The 22,104-nt window shown below is 35.5% G+C and overlaps 1 protein-coding gene across 9 annotated transcripts in view; it reads right to left on the bottom strand.

Moving 5' to 3' along the window:
- USP47 (ubiquitin specific peptidase 47) overlaps nucleotides 1-22,104 on the bottom strand; it is a gene marked incomplete at its 5' end in the record, with an annotated part of 124,406 nt that overhangs the window by 12,298 nt on the left and 90,004 nt on the right. For 5 of the 9 annotated variants that reach the window (XM_079709240.1, XM_079709242.1, XM_079709241.1 and 2 more), the window contains 12 exons: nucleotides 1,109-1,886; nucleotides 3,583-3,702; nucleotides 5,731-5,846; nucleotides 8,105-8,312; nucleotides 10,745-10,849; nucleotides 12,109-12,221; nucleotides 14,249-14,304; nucleotides 14,897-14,973; nucleotides 15,417-15,548; nucleotides 17,364-17,531; nucleotides 20,394-20,546; nucleotides 20,632-20,727. In XM_079709240.1, coding sequence (XP_079565366.1) covers nucleotides 1,109-1,886; nucleotides 3,583-3,702; nucleotides 5,731-5,846; nucleotides 8,105-8,312; nucleotides 10,745-10,849; nucleotides 12,109-12,221; nucleotides 14,249-14,304; nucleotides 14,897-14,973; nucleotides 15,417-15,548; nucleotides 17,364-17,531; nucleotides 20,394-20,546; nucleotides 20,632-20,727 — 2,122 coding nt within the window. The remainder of the gene's footprint in view (nucleotides 1-1,108; nucleotides 1,887-3,582; nucleotides 3,703-5,730; nucleotides 5,847-8,104; nucleotides 8,313-10,744; nucleotides 10,850-12,108; nucleotides 12,222-14,248; nucleotides 14,305-14,896; nucleotides 14,974-15,416; nucleotides 15,549-17,363; nucleotides 17,532-20,393; nucleotides 20,547-20,631; nucleotides 20,728-22,104) is intronic. The other 4 variants (XM_079709243.1, XM_079709248.1, XM_079709244.1 and 1 more) reach the window with 3 other exon arrangements.

The following is a 22,104-nucleotide window of genomic DNA, read 5'->3' as shown; positions in this document are numbered from 1 at the left end:
TCACTGTTGTGGCCCCTCCCGTTGCGGAGCACAGGCTCTGGACGCACAGGCTCAGCAGCCATGGCTCACGGGCCCAGCCGCTCCGCGGCATGTGGGATCTTCCCGGACTGGGGCACGAACCCGTGTCCCCTGCATTGGCAGGCGGACTCTCAACCACTGCGCCACCAGGGAAGCCTTATGTATTCTTTTTTTTTTTTTTTTTTTTTTTTGCGGTACATGGGCCTCTCACTGTTGTGGCCTCTCCCATTGCGGAGCACAGGCTCCGGACGCGCAGGCTCAGCAGCCATGGCTCACGGGCCCAGCCGCTCCGCGGCATGTGGGATCTTCCCAGACCGGGGCACGAACCCGTGTCCCCTGCATCGGCAGGCGGACTCTTAACCACTGCGCCACCAGGGAAGCCCTGTATTCTTTTATTATTTTAAATCTCACCAATGTTGATATGTTTTTATTGTTGTTTGTCCAAATGCCCAAACTGACAGATCTCTTCCATCCTTCTGAGATTATATAATTCAGAATTTCTAGTTTATATCTTGCCTAAAGCTTCCTTCAAAGAAACTTAAAAAAACAAACAAACAAAAGAAGGCCCTTTCCTTTCTCTGACTTTTCCGGTTGTGTATTTTTTAGGGGGTGCAGGAAGGGTGCAGTTTGGATTAGGGATGGAGGAAAGGGAAGGAATGCACAAATTAAAATTTTTTCTAGGCAATGAATATAAAATTTTCTAAAGTGTCTGGCCTTTTTGGGGTATATTATTTACTATTTAAACTAATTCTTTTTTTTTTTTTTTTTTTTACTTAGTACTGTTATCATACTTCTTTCTTTTTAAAAAAATTCTTAATTCTTTTCCTTCTTTCCTTTTTTTAAAAATCATCTCACAAAAGTTCTGACATCATTACCATCACAGGCCTAATGCACAGGTCTAAAGACACCATTTACTGTAACTGCATCAAAACTGAAAGCAAAGGAGAGAGAGGATAATCTTATAACCCAGGAAGCTACAGGTAATCTTAGGACAAAGCATCTCTTAGCTGATTCTTAACTAAAAATTTAAATAAACTGATTAAAAAAATTAAGGCTGTTTCAAGGAGCCTTTTTCTTTTTAAGTACATACATTTATGTCTTTCCCCAGAACTTTCATCTGCAGCATAGGGTTCTGCTTTGAAATACATGTACTGTATTTCTCCCCTGCTCTTGCCACTCTCATCATATTCACTGTCCGTTCCGGAGTCTTCTTCTGCTGTATCCCACGTCTCCTTTTTCCCTTCATTCGCTTTAGTTCTTCTACTACTCGTGATGCTATGAGAGTCAAGTCCATTAGCCAAAGGGATTTGAGCATTATCTGCATTGCACAAAGTATCACTGCTATGACTTGAGCTAAGAATGTCACTGTCCACTGAACTTGTACTCCTGTCATTATTCACATCTGAATCTGATCGTTCTTCAGACTGAAAATTTTCGGGATCGGAAGTCTGAATATGCTGTTCAAGTTCTCTATTATCCACTGAGGCCGAAGAGTCCCTCTCATTGAGAGGTGATTCAATGTTTTCAAAGTCACTTGTCTCAGTACTTTTGCTGCTGTCCCCATTATCTCCCTCCTGCTGCTGTTGCAGTGACAAGCTTTTGAGTTTTTCAGTGCTTTCTTCTAGAATAGCTTCCACAGACTTTAGACCCCCTGCAGGTCCTTTGACTCTTTCACAGTCATCATCCACATTACCAGAGTCACCCCCAGCTTTCTGGTATGCTGTCCTTTTGGAATAAGATCCTGGAGATTGTTCAGGTAACAAAACAAATAATCTGATTGTATTTGCATGCCGATCCAGGAGTTTCCATAAATGAGAGTCTGTAAAGGCCATCTGGTAATCCAAAGTCTCAGAACTTTCAACGAACACCTGAACAGTAAGTCAAAGAGTTATACTACATCATTAATTCTTATAATGACATTCTCATTCATTATAAGAATAATATTGCATCAATATAAGACAGTGCACAATAAATTATAAAATTTGAGATGATAATGTTTCTAAAGGACACGCCCATTGTTTTGGAGACTAAATAAAATATTATGTTCATATGTCTTTGTAATTAGCCATAAAACTGCTAAACAAATATCTTGTTCATCGGAAAATGTATGAAAACATCTTGGGAATGCAACACCAAAATCCAGGTTATATAAAAAATTTAATGGACAAATGACTTGATTCTAGAGCAAATTAATTGCAAGGAAACAAACATGTAAGGAAATCTTTAGATTAAAATAAACTTGAGAGATATTATGGACTTTATTTAGATCCTGATTTGAACAAACAAATCTTATTGAAAAAAAAATTTTTTAAGATAATCAGGGAAATTTGAATATTGACTATGTATTGGTTGATATTAAGGCATGTCTATTAATTTTTTAGGTGTAATAATGTAATTGTGGTTATGTTTTTAAAAAGAGTTCTCATCTTTTAGAAATATAAATTCATATTGCTTGTAGATGAAATGATATGATGCTGGGAATGTTTTTCAAATAATCTGGGGGAAGTAGTTAGTTAAATATACATGAAAAAGACTTGATAATTATAGAAGCTGGGTGATAAGTACATAAGGGTTCATTACACTATTCATGCACTTCTGCATATGTTTGAAAATTTCCACAATAAATTAAAAAAATGAAATGCATATACATACATCAGGCAATTATGAGTAGTATTTTGAATTTTGCATAAAAAGATTATTATTCAATAAATGTTATAAATCAGGACTATCAGCTAACCATTTAAAGAAAAAAATAAAGTTAGATCCCTCCCACTCCTTACCCTAAAACAGTATTAGGGTGGATTAGCGATTTTAATGTTACACACAAACACCACACAGAAGTACTGGAAGAAACCAGGGGTGAATAAAAATTACACATCAGAATTAATAAAACAATACTAAAAAAAAAAAAACCAAAGAGGCTAAATATGATAAAAGACCAAACTGCCCTAAGATGAATGAGACTGGAAATGGTGATAAATAAAAAAGACGGCAAATGAGGAATATTTGATACAATTTATCCAGAGTAAACCAATGGCATTAGGAATAAAAACACAGGAAAAATGATAAATGATGGAACACATAATGATATCAAGAGATAAAACAAAGAGATCAACATGAACTTTCTCTTTTCTCACAGAGATAAATGAGTAGGAAAAGGGAATAATGTGGGGTGAATCCAAGATAATAATTTTCTCCACACTAGGCATGCTTCAGACTTTCACCATGAAGTACTGCTTTATGGGAGAAGCTCAAGAATGAACAAAATTCAGAGAACATAATCATTGTGACCGGAACTAGTCATGAAGGCTCCACCAAAGAAGGAGGACTAATCTGGGGCTTGAAACAAAATGTAGGAAGAGGGGGAAACACTCCAGGAGGGGCAGTGCATGAACAAGACAAAGAGGAGACCCAGCAAGACTGACTGAGAAGACAGAGAAGCAAGATGTGACCTGACTATAAAGGAAGGTAATTATTGGGAGGATGTGAGAATCCAAAAAGTAAATTTCAGACAGATGGTGAATGGCAGCATAGAAAATAGTCATGAAAAAATAAAAGACATACCTTGTTACTTCTAAAAAACCCTTCAGCTTTCAGGGTTTTACTGGGCACAGTGAGAAGACGCAAATCATTGTAGCAGCGTTCCAGCACTATTCTCATTGTTTCAGCAGGTAAATAGATGGCCTATAATGAAAGTAATTTAATTTAAAAGTGCTCTTTCAAGAATAATTCTGCTTGATTTGGAAATATGGGAAAATGAGACATTGCTGAGTTCTTCTTAAAAATAGCAGAAAGAAAATTAAGAGAAAAATAATCTTAGTAGAGGTTTACAAATTTTTAAAGAATCTATGGGAAAAATTATTAGTTCCATCCATTAATTATGATGTAAATTAGGAAAACAGAGTATCACTTATAAATGTATGCTCTGAAACTATTTTAAAAGTAACAATTTTTCACTAAAAGTTCTATTTCTCCCAAACCCATGAAGTAAATGAGGTGATTTGATTCCAAAGAAACTGAGTAACTGACTTTGAGAACTGATGTCAAACCAACACCTGTTTAACTTCTTGACTTTTGATGAGTTCTTCTGTATTCTGTGAATAGTTGTTAGTACTTTTACTAAATCAATTTTCTTCTGTGTAAAATGAGATTAAATTAGTAGGTAAATTTTAAAGTTTTCTAAAATTCCATGTCCTTAATTTTTGGTGTTATTTTGTAAATTTCTCATGAAATGAGCAGATAAAAATAATTTACATTTTATAAAACATGATTTGTTTTACAGCTAATGATAACTAATTCTTAGGCAACCTCATTATACTTTAAACACTTTATTTCTTGGCATCCTGTTTTCTGACTGTCTTTATTCTTAGACATATTTTTCCCCAACAAAATTATGAGCTTATTCAGGGAAGGAAATCCATGTGTTTCTTTTGTACTACCTCAGTGCTCATATTCTAGATTAAACTGTAATACACAGCAGTTACACTAATGCTGTCTTTTTATCAGTAATTTAATCATAAACTATGACTTCACAGTATGATTTGTTTCCTCCAATTATTACTTTGGCAAATTGTTGAAAGTCATTTTTTTTTAAATAGAAAAATAATTAAAAACTAACTTCTATATAACACTTTACAATTTCTTTCCCACAAAAAGAGCATTTATTTGTTTTGTTCATGTTCACAACAACCCTGTTAAAATAGGCATTAAAAAACCCCAGATGAGATAAAAGACAATACTACCATAAAATGAATGAATGGAAACTGGAAGTTCCTTGACTTGTGATTTCTGAACAATTTCCACCACACCAAGGGAATCTTAAACTGGGGTTAATTTTGCCTATGTTTGTGTACTCAATGTTCTATAGCATACAAGACCCCTGAAAGGATAATAACCATTTCTCTGGAGTGGAATAGTTTTTTTGTCTAAGGAAATCTGAATGTTTCATTATCATATTTTTCCAGTTCAAAAATTCTGAATGAGCCTATGCTATTTACCACTAACTCACATAATGTGGCTAATATTTGATTCATCACCTTTCTCTTCTACTTCTATTCATCTATCACTGTCTTTCTGGTTACCCAAGTGTGAAACTCCTCAGGTCTTCTGTGCTCCTGCCTTGCTCCAATGTTTACCAATCACAAGTGCTGCCAATTCTATTTATACATTCATTCTTACAATAGCCACTTCTCTCATTTCTGGTCATAACGCCTTCACCTGAATTATTTCAACAACCTCCTCATCTATGTTCCTGAGTCCTCCCTCAGCCCACTGGGAACACTAGTTTAGTGTTGCCAGAATTACCACGCTATAGCAGAGCTCTCATCATACCACTGCTGTACCTAGAAAAACAACCAACCAACCAACCTACTTCCTACTGTTTACATTAAACAGGGCCCAAACTTTTGAGTTTACATTTAAAAACCCTCCATGAGATAAAGTGAACTTGTTTTCCAGGCACGTACTTTACAATGATCCAGCCAAGCACACATATCATTGCTATGTGCACTTGCTTCACACTCCTTACCTCCACACTTAGGTCAATCTGTTTCTTCCATATACAGCATCGTTCTCTCCTAACCACAGTTGTCTCCTAGCTATAAATATTGGCTCCTTGAGGTAAATATTGGTTCCTACATCTTGTAACTATCACATAGTGCTTTGTACACAGCAGGTACTTAAAAATATTCATTGACCAATTTTAAAACTTACCTTTGAAATAAGCTGTTTGAACTCTGTAACTGTTTGATTTAAGTAAGCTCGAACAGTGATAGGAGCAGCTACAGATTCTGCCTTTAGATCAACAACATGAACCTTCACCATCACTTCTGTCCCATTGGAAAAACATAAAAACCCAATTGGAGGTTATTTTTTAAAAGGTATTTCACATGAGCAATGCATTCTAAATGTGTTTCTAATAGATGGCAAAGAAAATATTTTTCTAATTATCAAGATGGTAGATGTATATGTTATACATGTTAAAACTTTCACAATTTACCACATTACAAACATATATAAAGAAATAAAAAATGAAGCTAATAAAAAAGTTCTTACAGATCTCTTTAAAAAATGACAAAAGTCAAAATGCGACTTTTAAAAATAAGTGCTTTGTTTCCTTATAAAACATTAGCACCACTGTCAAATTTATCAAGCATATTACAAATACGTACCCAAAGTTCCAAAATACAGACCAAAACCACAACACTAAATAAACGTAAATAACTAGAGAATGCACAACAAATACTAAAGGAGACATAGCAACCCTACTTGCTTTTGACAACCTTCATTAAACAATTCAAGACCTTGTTCATAATCAAAGACTTCTTCTCCTCAAAATAATATTCTCTATATCCTTTGGAAATTTCAGCAGAAAACCTTTTGTATTACATGTTTGTTTTCTGACTTAAATTCTTCATGTTACAAGTTATTTATTTATTATTTTATTTATTTATTTATTTATTTATTTGGCTGCATTGGGTCTTCGCTGCTGCTCGCAGGCTTTTCTGTAGTTGTGGCGAGTGGGGACTACTCTTTGTTGCTGTGCGTGAGCTTCTCGTTGCAGTGGCTTCTCTTGTTGTGGAGTATGGGCTCTAGGCGTGCAGGCTTCGGTAGTTGCAGCATGTGGGCTCAGTACTTGTGACTTGCGGGCTCTACAGCACAGGTTCAGTAGTTGTGGCGCATGGGCTTAGTTGCTCCATGGCACATGGGATCTTCCTGCACCAGGGATCAAACCTGTGTCCCCTGCATTGGCAGGCAGATTCTTAACCACTGTGCCACCAGGGAAGTCCCCATGTTAAAATTTAAAGCCACCTTCTCCTCTCCTATTTTCAGGAGATCATTATACAACTTAACTTTTAGTCACCAGAAAAATAAATGATCTTCAAACACCGGATTTAGTTGATAGTTATTCTCCAGCTTAACTGTTTTAATCTCTTATATGTAGTATACGTCAATACTCCATTTTCCTCCAAATGTTGCTAATCTAAATCTGAATAAATATTCTGCTAAAGTCTTGATTATTAATGAATAAAGGAGATTACTTTATAAGGTTTACAATCCACAATGACATTTAGAATTCTTTTTAAAAAGTGGGTTTTTTGCTGACCCATGTTATATTTTTATCATAATTTTTACAGTCTAGTTCAAAAATAATCTGCAGGGACTTCCCTGGTGGCGCAGAGGTTAAGAATCCACCTGCCACTTCAGGGGACATGGGCTCGATCCCTAGTCCAGGAAGATCCCACATGCCGCAGAGCAACTAAGCCTGTGCGCCACAACTGAGCCTGCGCTCTAGAGCCCACAAGCCACAACTACTGAGCCCGCGTGCCACAACTACTGAAGCTCACATACCTAGAGCCTGTGCTCTGCAACAAGGGAAGCCACTGCAATGAGAAGCCTATGCACCGAAATGAAGAGTAGCCCCCACTTGCCGCAACTAGAGAAAGCCTGCGCGTAGCAACGAAGACCCAACGCAGGCAAAAAACAACAACAACAACAACAAAAAAGTCTGCAAGAAAATGCTCCAAAGGGACTCTTTACAGAGAGAGCGGAGTCTGACTAAAGGAGCTCTTGAAAGAATACCACACTTAATCTACTTTGGAAAGAAGAGCCTTCATAAAAAGGGAGGTGTATAAGATCCCCAGAAGAACAGAATTTGAGTTATGAAACCATAACCATAATAAGGTCCTCAAGGAGACCCTGAAAAAGAGACTCTACTTCTGAGACTTTATGGGAATATACCAGGGTCTTCTCTATAAAAAGAGAGAGGTAGAGGTAGAGGTAGAGGTAGAGGCTGGGGCAGGCGCAGAGGTAGGGAGGGAGGACGATTTAGTACTGGAGAAGAAAAATCCCACTGAAGACTATAAGCCAGAAGTTTTGTTGTTTGTTTCTTAAATTTTGTGTATAGCTTTTTGGGAAGTAATCTAGAACTTAATTCCAGGTTTGTTGCTGACTACTTCCCAACCTATCAGAATTATTCTACATTTTAAGAACATGTAAAAAATTTAAAAATAATTTCTACAAACAAAAAACTTTCTTATGAAAATTTTAAGTCCTTTACAACTCAGAATACCATGAAATTCCTTACCTCCGGGTTTGTAAGACTGGAAAACCTGATCGGGTCTTCTTGTCTCCAACAGCAGATCAAACATGTATGTTGACTTGACTCCACCTAGTAAAAGTCCCATTGGCGTATCTTCTTCTCCTTCATATGATCGTTCAAGATAATCATGAAACTCATCATATTTAACAAGACGACAGCAATCCATAGGTATTACCTCTTCTAAATCCATCATCTAAAAGAATATAACACCCGAGGAAAAAGAAAAAAAATATATAGTATTGATATTTTAGTCTGATGTGTAACTGTACTAACAATAGGTCCTAACAAACAATAAAATCCATATATTTATGATTTGCATCAAAGCTCAAAGGCATGACTTAAAGGGTATTTTAAAATAACCATAGTTCATTATCCCTCAAATTATCCGACCTATGCACTAACATATTTTAAAGACTTTTTTGTTTTTACAAAAGTTAACATTCTGAACTTTAGATGTACTCAAAATTAATGCACTGTAAGCTATTGCTTTATAACCACTAAGCTGGAAACATGAGGGGAAAACAACCAACTAGAACATGCATCTTTTGTTATCTTAATCCATTTTGGAGAAAAACTGGTAATTAATGTATCTAGTAACGATCTCCCTAAGCACAGGAGGATAGCATGCCTTGTAGAGCCACCACAAAGGTCATAGCTTCTATGTCTTCCAAGTGCTACCAGACTCCTCTCTGAACCATCATCCCCTTCAATCTTAGCCTCCGGAACACCAACAAATTGGGCACAGGAATTTCTATCAAAAATTTTCCCTCTAGTACATGTCACTAGTAGATGGCATACCCTGGATGCAACATCACTTTAAGTGGGAGCTGAACCTCCTGGAGAAACACAGTAGGATTGCTTAGAAGTATTCAATACTCATCTGAGGTTTGTGATTACAACTTTAAAGAAAGCGTTACTGTAAGCCTTGGTATGTCCCCATTGCCCTCTACTCCTCCATCCCTCACTTCCCACAAATGGAGCTTTATTTTTCTTACATAAGATTGATTTATTTCTCTTTTCTATTTCACTCTTTACATTTGTGAACTTAAACTTTCTATTTTTTAAGACCAGATTTTTTCTTCCTACATTAAAAACTGATGGAATATGAACTACCCTTAGTGCTATCACTGATTGACCTTACTGTGTAAAACTGTTTAAAGACATTTTCTCCATTTTAGTTTAATTTGGTTTCACTATTGTTTTGCTTGCAGTCCACCATTATGTTTAAAGGATTTTTACTTTAATCAGGTGAACCCAGAGCCATTCATTTTATTATTTGTTCATTCAATTATTCATTCACATACCCATCCAATTTTGACTCTCCTGTTTACCAGGCAAAAGTAGTGGAAATGCAACTGTGAACAAAACCAGAACACTCTTCACCCTTGTAGGTGCTTACGGTTTAGTGAGGGACATTAATTAATTAAAATAGTCACACAAATGTAAATTTTCAGTACTGATAAAGTTCTATGAAAGACCAGGTACACAATACAAGTTCTCAAACTGTGTGTGTCTAAAAACCACTTGAGGTACCTGTTTAAAATGCATAATCCTAGGTGCCAAAACATAAGTTCAGATTCATTTGCAGGAATTTGTTTTTTAATAGGAATGTGACTCTGGTGTAGGTTGTGCTGGATCACACTTTGAGAAACAATGCCAGCTATCTTGTGAATTATTTTTACTTCTTTCATTGGTTCTACATATAATTATAAATGAAATGACGTAGTATGCAATTTTTTCTCTAGGTAATGACTGTTTAACTTTAGTCAAATGATGTTAATGTTTACATGGAAAGGGCAAAAAATTTTGTCAAGTATAACAGATGACATTTAGAATAATCTGGTTAAAGAATGCTTCTTTTTCTATTTACCTTTCAAAACCCATTTATAAATTTGCATTATTCTTAGAATAAAATGCAAACTTCTATTCTTACACAGCCTTTAATTTCATTTTATGTGCCTCTATTCTCATTCAAGATGATCTAAACACAATGCACCTTTTTTCAGCTTCTTGATCATATACTTCCTCACCTCAGTTTTTACACATGCTGTTACCTCTACTTAAAATACTCTTCCCCAACTTCTTGCACAGCTGTCTCTTCATGGTTTAAGTCTCAGATTAAATAACCTTAATATACTCCTGAATTACTTTATAGCATCTAATAAGATATTTGCAAACTGTGGTGTTTAAATATTTTTTGTCTGTTTTTTTCCCCAGTGGGATTGTAAACTCCAAGAAGGCAGTGAGTCTGTTTTGCTCACTCTGGTACCTCTAACACCTCATGTGGTCTTGTTCACTCAAGTTCTCTAATGCATCATATAGTAGACACTCAATAAATATCTGCTAAATGCATATGAATAAATAAATATTTTTGTTTCTAATTCTATTTCTGAGTTTTAGAAAGCTTTAACTGGCTTTCAGAGTGAGAAAGTTCTCAAAAGCAATGGACCACATTCCAGAGAAGAGGTGTAAACTATACTCTTTAAGAGACATAGGATTTAAGTGGGCTATCAAAGCTACTGCAAGTGCTTATATTACTACTGACTATAATAAAAACTTGGGAAAATGTTAATACTGTTATGTAAAATATCAATAATTAAATGCCAACAGTGCAATTAAACATACCTTATAAGCCATTTCTACTGCTTCCTTTAATGTCTTATCCTTATGAACCTCCAATTTATTTTCCATCATCACTTGTTTCACAGGATGCAAACAGAATAATTTTATCTAGAAAATGTAAATGTAAAATATCATCATTAACTCAACAGGTCATAAATCAAACTTACTCCTTTTGTAGACAGTATTTTTTCCTAATAGTCAAAAATATTATAATTAAAAAAAACATAATTGGGATCATTCTCCCTGTCTATTTATCTCACTTAATAATTGATACTGTCTCATGTTATAAAAAAAATTCAAAATCATTAATTTTAACAACTGTATGTTTCTTTTTTTTGTTTCTTTCTTTTTTTTTTTTGCGGTATGCGGGCCTCTCACTGTTGTGGCCTCTCTCGTTGCAGAGCACAGGCTCCGGACGCGCAGGCTCAGCGGCCATGGCTCACGGGCCCAGCTGCTCCGCGGCACGTGGGATCTTCCCGGACCGGGGCACAAACCCGTGTCCCCTGCATCGGCAGGCGGACTCTCAACCACTGTGCCACCAGGGAAGCCCCTGTATGTTTCTTTATAAGCATGTATCATAATTTATGTAATCACTCTCCTACTGATATATATTCAAGTTGTTTCCAATTTTTCCCTAATTTGGAAAATACTGTGGAGAATGTCCTTGTGGTCAAAATTTTTACCGCATCTGTCATTATCTCATTAGGTAATATTTTCTTGAGAGAATTATATAAAAGAATATGAATTTGCTTAAGGCTCTTGATAAATCCTACTCAAATTCTAGGCAGAAAGATTTTATCAATTTATACTTGTAGCAGAATGTTACAATGTTCACCTCACTGTAACCTCACCAGCACTGAGCATTATCACTGTTACTGGTTTTTTTTAAAAAAATAAATTTATTTATTTTTGGCTGCATTGGGTCTTCGCTGCTGCATGCAGGCTTCTCACTGTGGTGGCCCCTCCCTCTGCAGAGCACGGGCCCTAGGCACGCGGGTCCCAGCAGCTGCGGCACATGGGCTCAGCAGTTGTGGCTCACCAGCTCCAGAGCACAGGCGCAGCAGCTGTGGCTCATGGGCCCAGCTGCTCCGTGGCATGTGGGATCTTCCCGGACCAGGGATCGAACCCTTGTCCCCTGCATTGGCAGGCGGACCCCCAACCACTGTGCCACCAGGGAAGCCCATGTTACTGGTTTTTTATGCATAAAATGAAATCACTTTACCTCAGTAATATAGTTGGTTATACCGTTTAATGATCACGATGGCATAACTATCTACAGAATCAACCCAATGAGTCAGTGATGAGAACTGCAGTTAAGCAAAGTTCAATAGCACTTTTTAATTAAAAGTAAAATTAGGAAATCTAACCTTGCATGTATTGCGTTCAATTTCTCGTTGCCTCTTTTCTTGTTCTTCCAATTCTCTCTCTCTCTGCACCAAATTTTTAATATGTTCTGGATATTCATCTACTTCTAGAAATTCTATTAATAGTAAAAACAGGGTAAAACAGTGCCACTGAGATTGAGCTTCCTTTATTTAATTTTGTTCTACTATGTTCCCAGAGTATACACTTCTACTATAGCTGTTATCAAAATATATCTCAACTACATCAATCTTTCAACTTGGAACATGAGCTTCTTCCAGACACGGGTGAAGAGGTAGTTGATAATGACACATGGTTAGGTCTCAAAAAAGCCATATCTTTATCTGTATACCTCTTGGCTCCAGACAACTCTGGTATGTAAATTAAGATTTTTAGAATGAAAAAGCCTCCCTTAAACTTGAAAATAAAAGCACTTCTGATTTCAAATAGTGCTATCACCATCAAATTGTGTAACCCTGGGCAAGTTTACTTCTCCAGACCTTGGTTTCTTCAGCTTATTAACAGCACCTTACCACATAGAGTTATTACCTGGGATATAAGGAAATGTAATAAATACTGTTGATGCTCTACTACTACAAATGGTATTCATTTGTTTATTATTATTCACTAATGTGATTATCTTTCCTTTGTTCTCAAAGTAGTCTTTTAGCTGCCTTCTAATCAAAGAACTTTATATGTAACTCAAAGTATTCGAAGTGACAGTATGAGACTATAACACGGTTTAATAAAGCCAATGATTGTTAGGCATTAAACAGGGAGAACAATTTATATTTTAAAAAAATCATGCCCCTGTGGAAGGTAAAAATCCACTGTTTACAGAAATGAGCTCTAATTTAAAAAATATTCCATATCATACATACAGTGCCCCCTGGTGCTTCATCACAAAACTAGAGTTGTGGGGAGCAGATAAAAGAAAGTTGAGTTACTGTACTACATGAAATATTTGGAATGCTGGGTGTCACAGAGGATACACAAACTATAAACCTGGCTCTTCCTCCAGGTAGCTATGACCTTGGACAAATTACTCTTTAGGGTATAGCTTCATTATGTGTAAAGTAAGAATTAATACTTCTACTCTGAAATCTCTGTTCTGAAATGACTTATTATAATTTCCTTTTTTCTTCCCTATAATTACACAGTAAATTATTGAACAGCCTCTATATGACAGACCCTGTATTATATCATTGGTGAAAAGATAAATAAGTCCTAAGCCTTGCACCAACTGAATTCACAATCTGATGAGAGTTCACGAAAATGTAAACAAAAACATTAGACTGCTTAAAATAGATTTACTCATAGTAGTTTCTAAACAAAGGAAATATATTGAAATCAAAGACAATGATTATATTAATTGTGAAAAGAATATGAGCAAACACATCACCTGTGTATATATCGTATGTACACACACACACACACACACGCTTTATACACCTATGTGCAAATACTGTCTCTGTCACGATCAGAGTTACCAAGAAAACACAGGAACTGTAACTTTTTAAAGTAGCAGTTACAAAAGGAAAAAAGAAAGGCAAATCCACATGCTTTGTATACAGGATTATTTTTAGGATTCCTAATAAAATTAAAATCTAATAAAGGATTCATACTCGACTCATAAAACTTTACTTGCTTTTTAAGCAAATAAGCAAAGATGTTTAACTCTAGTATGATACTAAATGCTTAAAATTTTATCTCATTTAATTTTTTATAATAATCCTATAAAATACTATAATTATTCCCATTTTACATGTGTGGAAAGTAAGACTTAGAAAAGTTAAATAACTTGTTCTGGGACATGCAGATGGTGAGTTATGGCTGCTACACAGATCTGGAGACTATCATCACTGCACCAAACTACATACAATACAATCTTACTGCAAATAAATATCCAACGTACGCAATGCAGAGTAAGTTTTGTCTCTTAGTGTATTAAAAAATAGTGCAACTTTTCCCCAAGTGCTTTTACCAGTTGGTATTATCTCATAACAGTCTTTATAATTAATTCTTCCACACATAAAAAAAATGTAATTGTCCTATCATTTAAACGTAGTTATCTGGGTTTATAAAACTTGCAAAAAACCTGGTTTATAACACAGACTAAAATCAAGTAACTATATGTCAACATACTTGCATTTCTTGCTGGGTCCTTCAGTCTATATATCAGCATATATGCATTTGTGGAGCTAGTAAAATATAGAAAAGATTAATAGAGACAAAAAGTAGATTGTAAAGATTCCATTTCCTAGCATCAAATATTTATTTTAAATAGTAGTTTTTTTGTTGTTTCAAACAATTAGAAAATCATGTAGCTGTTCTTGTACAGGTTCAGATTTAAACATTCTTGAAAAAAAAGGAGACTACTTTGCTTTTACTGATATATTTATGAGAAAATCCCGTATCTTTTCTTGGTAATGTAGTAAAATCTTCAAAAAATCTTTGTCCTAGAATGAGTACTACAGGAAAGTCAGGAGTCAGCAAATTTTTTCTGGAAAAGGGCCAGATAGTAAAAGCCATAGGCTTTGTGAGCTATTCTGTGTGTGCTAAAATTACTTAACTCTGCCGTTGTGTGGGAAAAGATCAACATATAATATTTAAACAAATGAGTATGATGGTGTTCCAATAAAACTTTATTTCCAAAAACTGAAGGCAGGCTGAATTTGGCCCATAGGTTATAGTCTGTTGACCCTTGGGTTAAACCTTTTTAGTAATAAAAAAATGTTGAAAAGCTGTAATTAATTCTAATTTATAAACAGAAAAAATTAGGAAGTTATTTACCTTGCAAAAGCACTGGAGTAATAGCCTCTGCTTCCTGAAGATCCACCATGTGTTTTCTTAATGTCCTCTTGCGTTATCTAAAAAGTTGTTACATTACTTACTTTTTTGGTAAGATCTATAACACCATTACCTTTATGTCAATATGTAACCCAAGTTTTAACCTCAAAGTTAAATGGACCACACAGATACCAGTTCACAAAATGTAATCATAATCAGTGGCTACTAACGGCCAATCTTTTCTAATGCTCTTAAATAGATAGCCCGTATGAAGGCTCAGGGCAAGAAGCAAACTGGGAGTCTAGCTCTGCAAACACTCAGCAAGCCCAAAATAAAACAAAACAAAGAAACAAAGGAAATTTACTGAAAACAAAAACAAAAGAATGACATCTGGTATGTCTTAATGATTTGGTATGCTTCAACGGACAGACTGAGTCTCTCATTTTTAATAAACCCTGCTGTTGATGAGAAACATCCCTACTCCTGTCTTTCAGAATAATAATCTTAAAAAATCCCTCCTTACCCTGCTGACATGTTGATCATTAAAGCTGTACCACTGCTCATCACTGAATGACTTTATACAAGCATAGTAATGACCACCAGCAGCACTCCCTGAATGAACCATAACCGAGAAGAGCTCATAGATCAAAGAATTCTAAAGAAAAGAATAAAAGTAACTCAGCACAGAGGTAAAACACAAAACCCTAATTTACATATTTCCTATTCACTACTAAAACACAGCAAACTAACATGTTAGTTGTCCTCTGTATTTATGGCACGTCAACTTTTCTCTAAGATCATTAAAATGGTAATTCACCACATAATTTTATATACCACAAGTTTCATTCAGTGTATTCCTTCACATTTTCATTATGCTATAACCTCTAGAACAATGCATACTGAAACACAAATTTCTATTTTATGTAAAAAGAAAATAACAGTCTGAAATTTTAGAAGGAGGTGTTAAACATGAGACCATTCTGATATGCACATCAAAATCAGTAAATCCCAAATAACATTTTTAAAAATTCAAATAAGATTCCATTTCCTTTATAAAAGAGCTAAGGTATATAATTATTTTGAACATCTTCTAATGTATTTATATAATATCTGTGATACAGTGATCTATTGATTTGATATCTCTCAGGTATGCAAAGCTGGTTCAACATTAGAAAATCAACCTATGTAAACCAGGCTAAAGAAGAAAAGTTACATGATCTTACCAACTGAACCCAGAAACAACATTTGACAAAATCCAAACCCATTCATGATAAAGACTCTCAACAAACTAGGAAGAGAGGAACCTCCTCAAATTGATAAACAACATCTATAAAAAATCTAGACCCAATATCATACTTAATGGCAAGAGACTGAATACTTTCCTCCTGAGATTGGGAATAAGGCAAGAGCGTCCTCTCTCACCACTCCTATTCAACACTGTATGGGAAATCCTATCCAGTGGAATAAGATAAGGAAAACAGAAAAAAAGATACACATAATTGTCTATGTAGAAAAACAGGTTGGGGGTTGGATTTAGCTCTTGAGCCACAGTTTTCCAACCCTTGTTTGAATGCAATGTTCTTTACACTAAGTTATAATGTATCCACTACATTATTCATCACACAGCAATTCACACCTCATCTGTCTGCCCTGAAAGAAACAGATAATTTTAAAAGGTAAAGGGTAGTGGTAATGGTGGTGAGAATAATGGTCTTGATCTAAAAACAGATTTATGCAAGTGAAACTCCATTCTTAAATACTGCCTAAAAAAAACCCTATATTTAATACGACTCTGTAAGACTTGAGCTAGTGATCAGTCTTCACACTGGTGATTCATTATTCACACCTTGCTCAAGACATCTGATCTGTAATTCTCCCCTCAATAAAGCAAATTATACAAATGTGAAAGAAATGGTTTGATAAAATCTTAAAAATCACTGACCTAGTAACAAAAAATTATATCCTAGATATTATCCAGTCTTGTAGTTTTCAAATGATAATCCATGGAATTGTATCATTTTTTGAAGTCCCTTAAGGGCTGTCATAGGGGAGGGGAGGAAAACTGAGGGGTCCCCTACCTAAAAAAGATTAGTTCTCTTATTGTTTCAGAAAAGGTCCCATAGCCAGAATTTTTTAAATTAACAGATCTAGTCTAATGCTTTCATTTTGCTATATGCGAAAACTGTGATATAAGATTTAGAGGCTTGCTGCTACTTTAAAGGCAAAATGAAGTGGTTTCCTCACTACTAGCACCCTTTCCACACCACCACTCAGCTTGCTTCAGAGGTACAGTTCAGCCTCTCAGAAATTAATGCTCCCACTTGTGAGTAGCTTTTTCTAAAGTTTAATTATGACCACATATATGCATAAAAATAATAGCAATTAAACTTCTTTTAAAGAGAATTATATAGCAGCTCAGAGATTACCTTACTCTCTCTTTCAACTAAAAACCACAAATTACAAAAAGTACCTTTTCAAGCCCAGGTTTTGGAATCTTTTCAGTTCCACTATTGCTTTCAAGGCAGATCCCTTCATCAACACCATCATCATTGGAGAAATCATTGCTCATTTGATCACTGTGACAACTGCCTTCATTTTCTGCTCCACTGTCAGTGCAACTTTCAGTCTGAGGAGATTTCTTAATAAAACATAATTATCTTACAATTATAAGCTAAATAAAGGGAAAATATAAACCTTTCAATTTATTTTTTTATTTTTTATTTTTTTTGCGTTACGCGGGCTTCTCACTGCTGTGGCCTCTCCCGTTGCGGAGCACAGGCTCCGGATGCGCAGGCTCAGCGGCCATGGCGCACGGACCCAGCCGTTCCGCGGCATGTGGGATCTTCCCAGACCGGGGCACGAACCCGCGTCCCCTGCATCGGCAGGCGGACTCTCAACCACTGCGCCACCAGGGAAGCCCTAAACCTTTCAATTTATATGCTGCTTTTCCCACATAATTTACGATGCTACTGTTAATAAAAATACTTATTCTACTTTAAGCAAATTTATTTTCTCTTAAAAAGTGAGACCTTAAATAAAATTAAACAAAAGTGTATCTTAAAAGCATTTCTATTAACAACCTTAAAATTCTAATACAACAAATTAGTGATTCAGAATTCTATTAAACCCCATTTATGTTTACAGCTGCAAAGTAACAATATAAAATTACCATTTCTTTCATCAAAAACCATAAAAGCAGAGAACTTACACTCCAAAATGAGTTTCTGTTGTTCTCAAATCCCAAAGAATATCATCTCCTTTCTTGAACAAAAAGGTCAATTCAGTTTATCACTATGCTAGGTATTACAGACAATTAGAAAGAAAAACAAGACACTGTATCTATCCTCAAGAACTTTATACTCCAGTTAAAGGAGGTGGAAATGTAACAAAAGTAATACTTTTCCATGCTTTTATGATTTTTAAATGTCTTTCAGACAAATTTAATTCAAAGAATTCTTCCTAGAAATCCTCAAACAACTCTTTCCTCCCTTTTCCTTTAATATTTTATTTTTTTAATTATTATTATTATTTTTTGCGGTACGCGGGCCTCTCACTGTTGTGGTCTCTCCTGTTGCGGAGCACAGGCTCCGGACGCGCAGGCTCAGCGGCCATGGCTCACGGGCCCAGCCGCTCCGCAGCATGTGGGATCTTCCCAGACCAGGGCAGGAACCCGTGTCCCCTGCATCGGCAGGTGGACTCTCAACCACCGCGCCACCAGGGAAGCCCTAATATTTTATTTTTAAAATTTATTTATTTTATTTATTTATTTTTGGCTGTGTTGGGTCTTCATTGCTGTGCGCAGGCTTTCTCTAGTTGCGGCGAGCAGGGGCTACTTTTCATTGAGGTGTGCAGGCTTCTCTCTTGTTGCAGAGCATGGGCTCTAGGCGTGCGGGCTTCAGTAGTTGTGGCACGTGGGCTCAGTAGTAGTGGTGCACAGGCTTAGTTGCTCTGTGGCATGTGGGATCAATCTTCCCGGATCAGGGCTTGAACCTGTGTCCCCTGCATTGGCAGGCAGATTCTTAACCACTGCGCCACCAGGGAAGTCCCTCCTTTAATATTTTAGATACATAGTCTGAAAATTCTTCTCTAAGATGTAGGCACTTGATATGTTTAAGGCATTGCCTAGAAGTTCTTGAATTAACCAAGCAATATGTAGTAAGTACCAACTTCTTGCCAAGAATTTTGTTTTAAGAACTGCACCTAACATATAGTCTTCATGCCTCAAGAAAGTTTGGTTTAAGGAAAAATGGAGGTGAAAACCAACTTGAGAATTCTACACAAAGTCCAAAGAGATCATCCCTGAAACCCCTTTTAACTAAGCCAGAACATCTTCTCTTCTTCCAAGAAATGGACCTAAAACTTCCTACAAGTTCTGGTCAAACTCTATATCTCAGTTTTCTTCCCCTGGAAAAGACTTCCCTTTACGAGAAATACATTAGGAATATACAGAAGACCCATCTAATACTCATCTCTGAGTAGGAATCTCCCTTGAAAGTTTGGTATACTTTGGACAGACTTCCTAGCTTAAGCACAAGTGTTTGAGATATTATTTCAAATTAAACCTTTCAGAGAATGTTACCTGGTCACAGGTACCATTCAATGAACATTTATTTTATCTAAGGCAATCTCATCTTATGAAAGCTATGAAAGGCAATTATCATCCTTACTTTACAGACAAGGAAAGTGAGGCTCAGAAAACATTTGCCACTTAGTACTTAAGAGCATAAATAAAAACTTGAGAATGTTTAAAATTATTTTTAAGCCTCTGGGAAAAGGCATTTTTAACTATTGTGATGAATTCCAATCAGAAAAAAATACTTCATGGCAGTTTTGAGAATAAGAAAGATTTATCACTCTGTAACAACTATGTTAAGTGATTGTAAATATTCCCATGTAAATATTCCCAATAATTAAATCAGAAGAGTTTCCAAGAGAACAGAGTGGGACATTATGAATCTTTTACTGGATAAGGATAGAGGAACCAGAGAATTGGGGGAGGTCAATGAGTGGAAGAAATTAATGAGCTTTATGTGTGCCCTCAAAGTTCCATTCTCAAACTATATTTAAATAGTTAAAATTTTTTTATTTTTAAAGTTTTAATTAAAAAAAAACTAATTAAAAAAGAAACACAGAAAAATACCTTTATTACCTAGCTTTCTAACCTAGCCAGTTTAAGAGCTGGTAAACCTTCAGGGAGAATAACCCAGAAACCTTAATGCTTGAAAAAGACACTAAGACAAAACAAGAAATTAAGGCCATACTACCCAGTTTGCTCGTTCATTCAATATATCTGTTCTGTGTTTATCATGTGCCAGAAACACAGTGCAGCCCATCTCTAGACTGGTATGTTTCAATAACTAAGAAAGTTATGAAATATAAGATTACCACACAAATTTAAGAAACAATTCCAGAATTTAATATCCTTTCTGTCTTTTCAAAGAATATCACAAGTTACTCTGATCAAGGAAGAATATCTGAAGTATAATTTATAAGTATTCACCTCATCTTCAACATCAATAAATGTACTCATGTCTAGTTCCTCGGGAAATGTCATCCGATCATTCAATTTAATCCTGTGCATGGTTGTATAATCAAAATCAAACCTTTTCAGTTGTAAGGTCAGCAGATAAGGGAAATGCAAAAACCGAAGACCCTAAAAAAAAAAAGTGGGGGGGGAATCTATTGAATATTGAATAATATCTCAGATAATTAAGTATTAATTTCTAAATGGCATCTACCTTTCGTGCATCACACTTCTTCTTACAACGTTCACAAAAATATTGATTTGGGCCATCCAGGATCTCTGGCTGAATAAATGCATGCAATGCTTCCTCCTAGTTAGAAAAAAAAATCGTTTTATAATTATTGTAAAGTATTATAATGTTAATGACAAAGCCCTGAATATAAAAACACCACAATTACCAAAATACTTATATGTAGAACAGCAAGAAAATTAGGAATTCAAAATGCAAAAAGGGGGAAAAAAAAGTATCAACAGCAAAATGTTATCATTATAAACACTGAGCAAAAAATTACTTTATTTCATTCTGTGTGAGCTCTACGTTTCCTAGTGTTGCACACCAGTTAGTCATTTCTACCTAATTTTCATAGACTTTACTTTGTGATTTTTGGTTAAATAATCTAATAGAAATCCTCAGTCTTTAGATTAAAAAGTAATTCCACACTTCTTAGAAAAGCAGTTGCATGTGTCACTGCATCCTCCTTATAAAAGGAGGCAATTTTAAACTGCACAGTTAATAACTCAGCACTCTGAAGAATTTACACTATTTGTACATTAAAAAAATCTAATAATTATCCTTAACCCCTACATTTAGGGTCAGTCAGTAAGCTACCACTGCACTAATTATAAAGATTGAAAACCTCTGTGCAACCTTCTCACTGCTTGTCAGCTACTGCTCCATTTGAAAATGTATGAGAGATGCTGGATTGTTCACCTAGTGGAACCATGTGGTTCTCTTTTCTCCATACAGCTTTAAGACAGAAGTAAGAAACCAGTATGAATATTGTTGAAGAATCAGTAGGCATAAAATTTTTATTGTAATTTTTCATCATTGATTTTTCACAATTAAAAAATTTTAGTTGCTATATAAGATTGGATTGCACAATTTCATTTGATGTCATCTCTTTTCCTCAGACATGGTCTAAGTAGAACTACCGACAATATTTATTACATATAAAGAAAAAGAAGTGGAATCATTAAGACAAAATATCTTCAAAAAATTTTTGATATAGAACAAGTTGTTCCTCAAAAGAAAAGGGAGCTTGATCTAGCAAAATGGACTTAGTTGTAAAACAGCTAGCAAAGCATATAAAAACTACTAACCACATATTGCTTGGTATAGTTCATTTTGGAATAAGATAAAAAATATGAAAAAATATACAAAATGCTTCTAACTTCATCCTTCTCCTATTTGGTCCTCAGAACACAAGAAGAACCAATGGGGTGGGGAGGGGGACCAAGTAACTGGCTTTTCTCCACATAATCAAGCGTTTTACAGGAGGTCATAGGAAAGGACACATTTAGAAAATGATTTTTTTTTGATTTTTTTTTTCCATATTTTAAGTACGAAAAAGGCAAATTCTTTAAAAACATGAGAGGTAAAAGCTTTAAGAGCAATCACATCTACAGCTTAACACAGACTGATACCAAATCAGCTGAGCTTTCCAAATGGATTACTGAACTGTTAAAA

This window comes from Hyperoodon ampullatus (genome assembly GCF_949752795.1).
Source record: "Hyperoodon ampullatus genome assembly, chromosome: 7".
NCBI classification, from domain to species: Eukaryota; Metazoa; Chordata; class Mammalia; order Artiodactyla; family Ziphiidae; genus Hyperoodon; species Hyperoodon ampullatus.
The sequence above is the reverse complement of the archived record's forward strand: the minus strand, read 5'-3'. Positions and strand labels throughout refer to the sequence as shown.